This window comes from Streptopelia decaocto, assembly GCF_964273445.1.
Source record: "Streptopelia decaocto genome assembly, chromosome: 1".
Classification (NCBI taxonomy): Eukaryota; Metazoa; Chordata; class Aves; order Columbiformes; family Columbidae; genus Streptopelia; species Streptopelia decaocto.
In genome coordinates, this window is record NC_138663.1 from 67,144,661 (window position 1) to 67,157,048 (window position 12,388).

The window sequence follows — 12,388 nt, forward strand, 5'->3', positions numbered from 1 at the left end:
TGCTTGTCACATGTGCCACAGGAGAGTGCTGGGGAAGAGCAGCTCGGGATGTGCAGGGGTTGAAAGCTTTGCCAGCTGGTGAGGCAGGCTGGCTAATGGCAGTCAGTCACCTGTATCATGTCTTTGTATTAACACGGAAAACTATCCAAGATTACTGATGAAAGGACAGGATTCTGGTTTTCAGAGCACTTCGTTATTTATGTTTAAACATATCCATCAGCAGAAAAATGTGGAATTAAATCATACCTGCCATAAGGGTTACAATTAACACAGTTTGTAAAAACAAAAGGAAACCGCATAATGACAGAAAGATATCAAGGAATCTGTACCCCACCTCTACAAGTGATCAGCAGGAGACACCCTTTTCCTAAACACAGAGGCAGGACACACCACGCAGTGTAATCCCTCCCTCCTTCCTCCTCCCAGCCATCACCAGGTGCAGATATATCTGAACCAAAGGTCCCCTCTGGACCACTGCCCATTAGCACCAGTTCAGCTCTTCTCCATTGGATCCTCTTATTTCACTTTTTAAGCCCCTGTGTATTTTTAATATTCACAACGTGCCATGGCAGCAAGCTCCATATCTCAATTGCACTATGGGTGATGGGGTGGAGAGAAGGACGCTTTTGTTTGTATTAAAGCCTGCTCCTTCAAATTACACTGCAGAACCTTCAATTCTTTTATTTCGGTACATGACATGTTAAACAGATGATACTTCCTTGGACTCCAGAAATACAGGCAAAGATTTATATACCTCGATGTGCTAAAATAGGAGGTTTATTTCCTAAAAATTTCACTTTCCTCTTTATTGAGAACTTCAGTTTGGTACAACACATTACTTGCAGAGTGGCCACAGAAGAAAGTATGTGACATTAGGCAGGGATAAACAAAAAGCAGTGGGGGGAAAAGAAATACTTCCCTGTTAAGGGAACTCCATATACTTCGAAAGGGAGAGAAAACAAGACTCACAGGCAGAGAGATTTCTTGGGAATTCAGGGAGTTATTTTTAAAGCAACAAGATGGTTTCAGAATGCAATTGAAATTCTTTAGGCATCCAGCAAAGCCAGAGTCCTCACAAGCTAACCTTCAAGGATTTATGCATTTTCTTCTCTGAGGAAAATTGCTTCTGGAAGCTCACATAAAGCAAAACATAGGCAGAACTAATACAGCAAAGCAAGATCAGAAAGGCCAATAATTGCTTCAAGGGATTCTGTGGAGGTGGATATTACTTTAAATGATGTCTCAGATCAAAACAATAAAGAAGTTTTCCAAAAGATGATTTAAAAGACCATTAAATACTGCTGGTGTTAGTAAATGTCATCTTTTTTTTTTTTCTTTTTTTTTTTTTTTTCTCCAAGATACATTGCAAATGAAAGCTGTGTTCTTCAGCTATTTGATTTCAGCTGAATGCAGCTCAGTTCAACTATTTTAATAGGTCTCTTGCTGGTTTTGTTATTCCATTTTTGTCCGATAATATGATTACACTTCATGAATACCAGATATTTTCAACCGCAACCTGAGAGACAAATAATGCAGCAATTCCAGCTATTGCCTTCTGCTGCCATATTCCTGCTGCACATCCCCCACCACTTCTCCTCCAAACACCCCTAATTCAAAGGCAGAACTAAAAGGCAAAAGTAGCTTTGGTGGTTATTACCATCTTAACTGTGCTGATGAAACACCATTTGGAGTCCTTCATCTCTTCTGTATATGCAAAGTGATGTGGAGGCCTGCCCAAATACTGCATCACTTCCATCAATGCACATTTGGAAGCAGAGGACAGAAGTGCTGAGCTGTTAGTGGGCAAAGTGACTGATATTGGTAGCAGGCTCATCTCTGCCTTTCTGTGCATGTGCAAGTGCCAGAGTATCAGCTCTGAGCATCACTGCTACTTCCATCTCCTGGGTTTTCATCTTAAATATTTGGCACTATGCTAAAAAAAAAAAAATTCAGTGGAAATTGAGATGAACTTAGAAGATTCCTACACCTTCACAACTGCAGAGAAGTTTCAAATGTGAACTGAACATAATTCAGACTGCATTTACAAAAGCCATTTTATTGCAGTTCCCTGTTTCTCCATCAGAGTGAGGGCCAGGAGATTCTCTTGACTTCCTACCTGCACCAAGGTTAGCTCTGGTTTGAAGTAGCTAGCATGTAGTCCCACACTCCTCAAATGTGAAGCACATAATGGAAAATTAGGAGTTCCTAATTCTCCAATTCTGAGTTAAACCCAATAGTTTTGAAAAAAGCTGGAATCGGTAATATTACTTTAATATTATTACAACAACTGTTTAAGTTATAAAACAAACAGCCTTTTCTGTACTGGGAAGCTCAAATACCAGTAATCTGTTGTCTTTCTCAGGATATGTTCTTAACAAGTGCTTTGGTGATTTTGGAAACATCCTTTGAATATCAACTCTTTGGGAAAATTTCCAGTGGATTATCAGTGTTTTAGCTCTCACTACCCACAGCTGTTCCCTCCTCCATCCCCTTCGCCATGCAGGCAAACCCACACCAAATTCAGCTGAGAGGAAAGAGATGTACAGAAGATGCATTGGTGCAGAGGCACCATTTAAAGTGACCACCTAAACCAAGCCATGCTTTAGGCAAGTTCCAACTTCTCAGTAAAGATTCCTCTCTCCCTTGCTATATGCAGCATCAAGGTGGGGGTTTTTTTAAACTAATGTCCATGTGAAATTTTTGTGTATCTTAAAAATTGTTTGGTTTACCTCCTTTCCACCTGCGGATATATGTCCTGGGTGACTGCACCCCTTCTCAGCCAGACATCGAGCTTGTGGTTAGACTTGTTTAATCACACAGTAGACTTAACTAGAACTAACAAAGGAAATTCAGCATTTTGCTATTGTTATGCCTGAAAGTATTCTGTATTTCCACAATACCTCTTCCTCTAAAGCTTTTCAACCAGCATGCCTTGTGGATGCACCCAGTCCCAGCAGAAGCACCTTCTTCATCACATCACATGGGCTGGTTGTAAACAACTCAGGAACCACTGGAGAGCTGAAGTTGTCAGAAAACAGCTTGAGGAGAGAATTTCTCTACCTACCATGTTGACGGCATCCTGGTCAAAGGGGTTCCACTCAATGTTCTGAGGGTAATGGGCCAAAACTTTGGACTTGAAGGTTCTTCTTAAGGGACTCTGGTCAAAATTCTCTCCTGCAACAAATGAAGAAACAATGACTTATCACAGCAGTGATACTTCAGAGAGAGCTTGCCTGGGCAGCTTACTTTCATGAAATCTGAAGGGCATTTACATTCCCAACAGATGTATTACTTACGAAAGAGAAACATAAAATACGCACATTCAGTCTGATCTCGCCCTCTTTCCCACAAAATCTTATTACTGTTGCAACACAGCTTCCAGGTCAGTATTTACCACATGGAAATGTATCATTAAGAGAAAAATTAATGCTGGAGTTTTATGGAAAAAGGCCCTGCAATCAGCTGACTTCTCCATCTTCCCCTATAGCATGAATATCTAGAAATGGCTTTACTCAAATGCTGAAATAGCACTGTCCCTGGAGTTTGTTAGAAACTGTCTTATAATCAATAAAAAGTATGAGCACCTTTCAGCTATTATAAATCATTCAAGGATATTTTTAATATCACAAGTCTTGTGTGAAGATTAAACATATCCTTTTTCCTACATCAGATTTCCAGGACAGACTTTTTCACAAAAGAATTCAGCAAGTGCAAAGAGGAAGACTGAAATTAGACTTCAAGCAGAAATGCATCCAGGTATCAGCATACAAACAGTGTATTTCACAGTAATATTGCTAATAGAGTTTCCATCGTTGGACAGCCTACAGTATACAACACAGTAACTAAAATAAGAAATTCTTAAACTATTTGTTATACTACCATCTACTACACTTTTCTCAGATACCAGGTTACTAATTTCGGACTTCTTGGTTTAGACTATAAGTGGGTCTTTCTTGCCCAGTTCCTTTCTCACCTCAAAGGGGAGAAGGGGATGGAAGCCTGAAGTTTACAATGTTAAATATTTCCCCAAACCTTACTGGCCATGCAAAGTCACCTTTTGGGACTTAGTGTTAAACAGATACTTTTAAAAAATGTGTTATCAAAACAGAATTGGATTTATTTTCTTTTTATATATATATATATGTTTATACTTAAAGACAATGAATATGCCATTAATGTTTTTAATGAGAGGTTATTTTGGATGAAGAAAATACTCAATCACTTGGCAAGCTCTAAAGGCAATCGCTGTTCCTGCAGAAAAGTTAAACAACAAGTTACTAACCTCACTAACCCATCTCTGAAAACAACATGGACTGTGGGAGTATAATTTGCGCTTGCTGAGTTAGAGGTGACAACCCAACCTTCGCACAGCTAAGCAGCCTTTGAGTGATGTTGCAAAATACACAGTTCAGCAGTTACATGAAGGTTTCTGAGGCCATAGCCATTTGGGACGTGCCCTTTGCTCCATGAGAAGCACAGCCTACACCATAATTTGGCTCAGAGTGAATTAATCCAAGGAAATTTCTGTACAAATTGATACCTGAAGGCAAAGCTTCTCAGCCTTTGTCTGGCAGAACTTAGGCTGTGGAGTTAATTAGGAGGAACACAAGAGAAAAAAAAAGGAGTTGCAATTCACAAGGTAAAAGCTATCCAGGCAAAGTTTTAGGAGGATTGAAAACCATTTGCTGTATGAACCCTTAACACATCATCAATGCTGAGGGCAGGAGCTGCCGGGTCTCTCAGGGCCTGCAGCACCGGGGCCACCGCAGCATCATCTGCACAACAGAGGCAGGTGGAGGAAGGGAAGGCGGTCAGGCACTTCTTACACCAACACCAGCCACCCACTCGGTCAGGAAGGGGAAGCAGAGGCTTCTGCCGGAGCTCCTGTCCGCAAGGATGAGTGTAGGCAGGTGGAAATTCCTCGTGAGGTGCAAGGGAGGTGTGCTGGGACTGCGCTTCGCCCCATCGTAAGAGCCACCAAGCCGAGCTGGGAGCCAGGTGGAGGAGAGCTCACGCACTCTTCTGACAGTGCTTGCTTGCAAATGTATTTAGAGAACAGCTTCAAAAAAATACTTTCCTTCCCAAGAGACTTCAGAATTTTAAGGATACAGGTAATTTTTTTACAATTGTTCATTTTTAACACGTTATTTAGACACATTTTAGTGTTATGTTTTCAATATTATGTCTCATTGATTTTGGTGGATTATCGTGGGGGTAAAAAAGCAAATAAGCTTCTACAAGAACATTTTGTATTTGACAGGAGAAAAGGTCCAAGACGATACAATGCTGCAGCCATATTTCCTGGGGCAAGAATAAATGTAAATGGTGAGATATGAGGAGCTCTGGCAGGGAATCCAGCACGTTTCTGGAATTGCTCGAGGCAAACCAGAAATCCAGCAAAAGTGTATGCATCACAGAAATAAAGAAAACTGAAGGTAACAGCTAAACTGGATCAAATTAAAAGACATGTCAGGGTTTAGCTGATTAGCTCATCACATCTGCCAAACTGAACCCGACTTGCCAGTAGCTGCTATGGCAGTCCAGAGCACAAGCTCTACAAAGATCCTCCCCATCTCAGTTGTAAAGCTCAGACTGAGGTATACAAAACAGAGACCATCACTCTATTACAGAATATGGCAGTAGAACGAACTCTTCTTTTGGCCCCGAAGTTCTTTGCAGAGACATTAAAGATATAATGCCATCCATTGATTCCTGAAGTTTTACAGAATAAACCCTTGAAGCACATCAGACTACTCAAAGGGATTTGGGAACTAATCCTGGAAAGCTTCTCCACAGGAAAATATCTTATCCTAGTTTGATGGCTCGGTTGCTAACCCCACTAGAAAGAGCTGTACTTATTTCCATCTTAGACCAAAAATTATATCACCAGGGATATGTGAGCGGGAAAATCCTTGATTTTCTGCTGTTCTAGTTACCCCCATATCTTGACAGGTAATACTGTAGCAGCATCTGGAACCAGTGGAGATGAACAAGGCATATTTACCAATAAATCATAGCAATCATGAAAAATCAGGGTTTCAGTCACCTTTTGGAAATGACCAATAATTTGTATGTTGCTGCAAATATTTGTACAGTCACTTGGATGTCAGAGATGTCTAAAAAGTTTTCTTTATGAAACACAAACGTTGCTTTAAGAAACCCAGCTTTCCAAAATAAGCAGTAATGAGGTTCTAGTAGGCTGCCAACATGGATTCATTTTGTCCAGGAAAATAAATGGCACAAATAACTTACCTTTGCAGAGTCTCTGCAGGGTTTGTATTTACTACTATGGTGGTTTTAAAAAAAAAAAATCATAAATTAAAGGTAAAGTGCACACACACAAAATATAATTTTCTCAATCAGTGATCACAAGACAAAAGAGAAGAGCCAAGAAACCACACTGGAGTGAATCAGCTGGTCATTAACTCGAAAAGACAACATTACACCCTTCATACAAAGCTGCCCCCAGAAGACAGGCATGGTAAGCTTTTAGAGCCACATAATTTGGGAAGGAAACAGTACAAGGACACAACAGAAAGCAGCTCGCATGTCAGGGTGAAGTGTCATCATTTGGCCAATCCAGCAGGAAAACACCCTGACTCTCACCAAAATGAGATGAGCGATGTGGAACATGACACACAGCTCCACACTGACAAGCAGCTGGAAGAGAACCACAAGGAGCAAAACCTTCTTGGCAAACATGAGAGAAGGGATTTGGACCAAAGGATACCTGATATTATCAGATCTCAGCTTTGATAGCTCTGAATTGTGGAGTCATATGTGACAAATGAAGTTTATTTAGCTGTTATTCTAGGCAAACAGTAAATTTTCATTAAACCTAGTGTGTGCTTATTTAAGTGCTTGCTTGCTAGCTTCCAAAACAGGATTAGCAAGGCACATTAATAATGAAGCAAATATCAAATGCGAATTGAATCCATATTCTAAAATATTAATGGCTGGATAACAGTACTAAGAATACAGACAGAAACATTGTACTCGATGTGTGGTATCCATTCATGCAAACAGCACATCTCATAGGGTAAGCTGCCTGTCAGAGGCAAACTAAAAATTTGGTTTTGAATGGACTCCTTTTGCTTTCAGGATTTTTTTTTTTTAATCATTCAAGTATTTTTCAAAATCGTGTAAAATGTGTCAGATTCAAGTTTCATTTCAACTAGATACAACATCCTATGTAATGGTACTTTTAAACAACTTGCACTTTCCCTTAAAGGCACTAAATTTTAAAAGAATCTTTAGTTTCAGACTAAAAGCAAATGGTGAAATGATGGGTTCTCTATCAAGAAAAAAAGTCCTGATTTCATTTTAGAATAAAAAGATTTCTCAAAATTAGAAAACTAGCATCTTCTGCATTTTGGATGAAGGATAAAATTACTAGGGAAATGCAGCTACAGTTTTGATGTTGCCAGTTCTGATGGCTTTCATATGAGTGACTATTTAAAAATGTAGTGATTTTAACATATAAGCAGATCTGTTTTAATTAATTATCACAGCCACAGAGGCATACAAAAACATGTACCAAATAGGCAGAGGCATCCTCCACCCACACCCTCTGGTTCAGGGAATGCGAGCTATCTGTCGCTCCTTCCAAGCTCTGGAACGTACACAGGAATGCCTGTCACCACAGAAATAAAAATATCTTCTATTCCTTTAGAGGAACGTACTGGCAGCACAACTAACACACAGTACTGCACCTCACGGTGACAACCTCTTTAATAGTTATTTCTAATTAAAAGCGTTGGGCACATCCAGCTATGTTCTTTTCCTGAAGGCAGAACTTGGGTAAGCGTTGGGTAACTGGATGACCCTGCACAAGAAGCAAGTGATGTACAACGTGTGACTGAGAAAACAACGTGGGGACAGGAAAAATAGTGCTTGGCTGGGGAACAATTAAGCTGTTAATTGTCAGGCTCAAGAGATGGATAGTTTAAGTAGGGCAGAAACTGTGCTCTGCTGCTTTTCTGCTGCTTCTCACCATGAGACCAAAGCAGCAGTGTGGGGGGCCGGTCAGAGTTCAAGGATGTCAACTCAAAGGCATCATTCCTGACCACATATTCTCAATCTTACAGTGGAGGAGAGAAATTATATGAAAGGGAGGGCTGGGACAAGGCAGACAAAACAGCTTTCATTCCCAAGTTTTAAAATCTGAGTTGTCTGTAAGATGGTGGTGGCTTTTTCAGGAGGGGTGAGAAGGGTCTAACCCACCTCTTGTGTGTCCACATGTAAAAGGATTAATGGATTGTATTTAAACAGGAAGCCATAGTGGGTTGTGTATCTCATCAATACATCTACACTGGGTGCCACATAAGCCTCACGGTGGCCTTCAAAGAGCCAAATGTGATTTTTAAGACCGTATAACTGTAGGAGTAGTTACATTCATACAGTCCTAAAATTACATTCGGCCCTTTGAAAGCCACCACGAGGCTGATGTGGCCCCCAGTGAAAATCAGTTTGGCACCCCTGGTCTACATGATCTGGTTTAGGGTTTGTGGGGGTTTTTTTGTTGCTTTGTTTGTTTTTTTTTGTTTGTTTGTTTGTTTTGGTTTCTGTTTTGTTGCTTTTGGGGTTTTGTTGCTGTTGTTTTATTGTGGCGTTTTTTGTTTGTTTTGGTTTGGGTTTTTTGGTGTGTCTGCGTGGTCCTTTTTAAATCTAGATTGCAAAACATGCTTCCTTGAGGTGTCAGGAACCTTTGGGTCTCAGTAGCAGAAACTGGTGGAGCTGGACCTTCCAGTGCCCTTTGTACACAAGTCTACATAGTTAAGCCCAGTCAGATTGGGGAGTATTCTCTCTACTCTAAAGCAGCCTCATGCAAGATATTGCTCACTATTTACTAAGCACACTAAGATCTAGCAATTTGTATATCCATCAATATACCTGACGCCCCTGGTGGCATTTCTTTGGAGAGGGGAAGCACATCTGCCAAGAGAGCTTCAAGAAGAAAGACTAAAATTTATCAGATATTGATTCAAATCAGGTAAAAGAATGAAAAAGTTGAGGATTTTTGGTTTCATTTTTAAACTCTGCCCCTTAATTTGATTCAAAGGGAGTCAGAAGTCAGAAAATAAGAGAGAGAAAGAGGGCCTGGTGATTGCTTTTGTCCTCAACGCCTCTTTACCTGAGGTTTTGTCTGCAGTATCTGAGCTCTTGCCATGGAGATCTGCTTCTAGCCATTTGTACAAGACTACACAACATAACAAACAGAGATAAAAAAGAAAGCAAGTATGAACAAAATTAAAAGATATATGAATGTACGGGGGAAGGGAAAAACATGAAGCAGACATTAAACATACCCCTGTGCAAGCTCTCTTCCCCCCACTACTGCCAAAGGGTAAATCCATGTGATAAATAAAACCCTCTGTGACTGTATTGCTATAAAGGTGTTGAATGCACTGACAGACACAGTAGAAGTACTTGTCAAAATTAGTAACAAGATTAAATTCTCGGCACTTCAAACAGCATGCTGCTGATACAGCTTCCCTATTATGAAACACAGTTCTGTTCATATATTGAGCCATTCCAGAGCTTGTGAAACTCAGGGGGAAAAACACCAGTTCTTTAACTGGTGTTGAACCAAACCCAAGAGGTTTTCTTTAGCATAATACTGTTAGCCACCTTGTTACACCTTCAATGCTGTACTATGTGCCATTTTCAGGACTTGCTAAAGTTACCCAATAGTTTCGTTCATCATTTTTCTCTCATAATAGGGTGGTTTTAGACAAAGACTTGAATATATAATCTATGTTTGTAACTTGGATGAATAATTTTAATCTTTTCCAGTAACAGCTACCCCAATAGACACTTGTATTGGAAAATTTTGGGCTAGCGTGTCAGAGGGTTCTTCCAAAGGATTTGCTCAACTCCTGCAGAAAACCACAGGTGACATGGCATTCCTTCATCAAAAACAGTCCCATTCATACACTATGCAAAGGCGTTATGCAATCCTCCTCAAGTTAAATCTATTTTTATAAACCTAGAGTGTCTATTTAAGCTGCAATGCCATTGACCTCTGTGGTCATTCAGTTTCTAGGTGTAATTTCAGAGTATTTCCACCATGACCTCCTACTTGAGCTGTTAATCCAGGCATCAGTTCAGAGGACCCAGATAATTCTCCCAAAGCTGTATTTTCTGGAAGACAACCCTCAGCACAGGAGTTTTTTCAATAAGGACTTCTAGATGTGAATTTGTATTTGAGGATAATTTTTCTTATTTCTTTAGGAGGCACCTAAAGATAAGTCACATTCAAATCTGCAGGATGATGTTTTGCCACTCCAGATGTTTTAAGTTATTTCATTCTAGTTTTGAACTGTTTGAACTAAAAAGTTGTCTAAATATTTACAGTAAAGGAAACAAAACAATTGCCAAAGCTGTAGACTCCCCTTACTAATGACCTGTATCCACTGTGCCCTTACAAGCATCTCTGCCAGGCTGTCCTCACTGCTCTCCCTAAAAGTCCTTTACAACATTATCATGCAAAGGGAATTTGGCACTGAGCTTCCGCAGACTTAGCCACAACCTCTGTAATAGGAACTGTGAAAAGACGACAGTTTGTAATGGGATGCATAGCCAGATGCATTGGGACAGGTTCTGGTTTTGCTGCCCATTTTAGTATTTTGACCATTTATCATCATCAGTCATATAGCTAAACAGTCACAGAAGTTATGCAAAAACTCCTGTACAACAAGTCAAATAAAACAGCATCACTGAGACAATATAAATACAGAGCTATGAACACTGTTGTACAGCCTAATTCTTTATGCACACAAAATGTAACTGAATATGACTATTGCCACAAATTAATTTCACTCAGAAAATTCTCAGTATTTCAAAAATGTGTTTGGAAAAGGAGATTTGTTCACCTGAGTTATTGCACAAGTCTAAATAAAGATAAAAAAACTACAGAGTTTAATTCACTATTATCCCTTTCTTCTGACCTTGATTAAAACACTTAATTATCTGCCTACAAAGTAACATTATACAGCATCAACGCTGTCAGCTTCTTAAAATAGCCCCAAGTCCCAGCTGCCAACTGACCACAGGCATCCCACTACACTAGCAAACAACTATGAGTTACACCATCCCCTTTCCATAAAGTTGCATCATAATCTTGTCAAATCCACAAGGCTGTGGTTTAAATTATGGTGGTTTGGGTGAGGGGGAGTTTAACAAACAGACACCCCAGGCATGGTGCTCCTACACAGTTACCTTGCAGTCTGTCCCCCAGTGCTGGAATGTATTAGGAGAAAACAGTGGAGTGGGTATAAAGCTGGACCTGTGCTTATAAATATAGCGGATTATTTACACCTTGGGCCTTTATTTTGTGTAAAAATCATGGTGTGTGGAATTCACTCATTCTGTTCCTGCTGTCACCCTGCCTTTCCAAGCACAGGCTCCCAATCCAGTGTTGGCGGTATACAGAAAGTGTGCCCCAGAGATCCTTGGTCTACCCTGTTTATACTCAGCAAGTGTACATATATATATATATATATATATATATTTAATTGCATTTTTGTATTCAAATCTGCTGTTCTTTTTGAATACATAATATGGAATGAAGAAGCATTTTTACTAATACAGAAAACAATTCAAGCTATAATTAAAAGTTTGTTTAAATTTAAGTTTCGCACATCGTTATTCTTAAATTGCCTGCCAGCCTTTTGGTTACTTACACAGCAAACAAACAACACACACAGCCATATGAAACTGAAAGGTTTGAAATCCATCTCTCAGTTCCCAGAAGTGCATTAATGATGGCAGAGTGAAAAACGTTCAAGGAAGAGCCAGACACCAGCTCAGGTCCTTGAACACAGCAGGATGCCAAAGCCCATCAAGCAAGGGGGTCCATGGCTTTGGAGCAACAGGCACCTGACTGCAGGCTTGGGCTGAACTGCCAAGGAATTTATGGCATTTTAGATGCCATCACGTCCTCCATGAAGTTCAGATGGCTTCCTGCTCAGCACAACACATGTCTCCCACTCCTCATTTCACACGTTCGCCTCCCTCTGAGCACTGACCACAACAGGAGGCTTCCAGTCACACCTTTTGCACAGGAGTCCTTTCACACTCATGCTTTCTATTAATTTACAAGGCCAGGATCAAGTTCAAATATACCTGATTTCTGTGTTAAAACATGTCGCATTCTCAGACTGGTTTTGGAAACACACTCTCACAAACATCATTTTTGATTCAAGTGAATCTTAAAGTAGGTTTCATCCCCTACTCCCCTGGGACAGAGGTAGCACAAGAGTCTTGCTTCAAAATCTGCTTTATTATACTTGGTCTTTCTGGAGATGAAAACAAACACACACAAAACCAAACACACACACCATCCCCCACCCCCCTACCCCCCTCCCCACCCCAAAATACAACCAGA

At 40.2% G+C, this 12,388-nt stretch overlaps 1 protein-coding gene across 2 annotated transcripts in view; it reads right to left on the minus strand.

Moving 5' to 3' along the window:
* The window catches only part of DENND5B (DENN domain containing 5B), a 119,458-nt gene that overhangs the window by 62,345 nt on the left and 44,725 nt on the right, over positions 1-12,388 (minus strand). For both annotated transcript variants that reach the window (XM_082059071.1, XM_082059072.1), the window contains exon 2: positions 3,065-3,174. In XM_082059071.1, the coding sequence (XP_081915197.1) occupies positions 3,065-3,174 (110 nt within the window). The remainder of the gene's footprint in view (positions 1-3,064; positions 3,175-12,388) is intronic.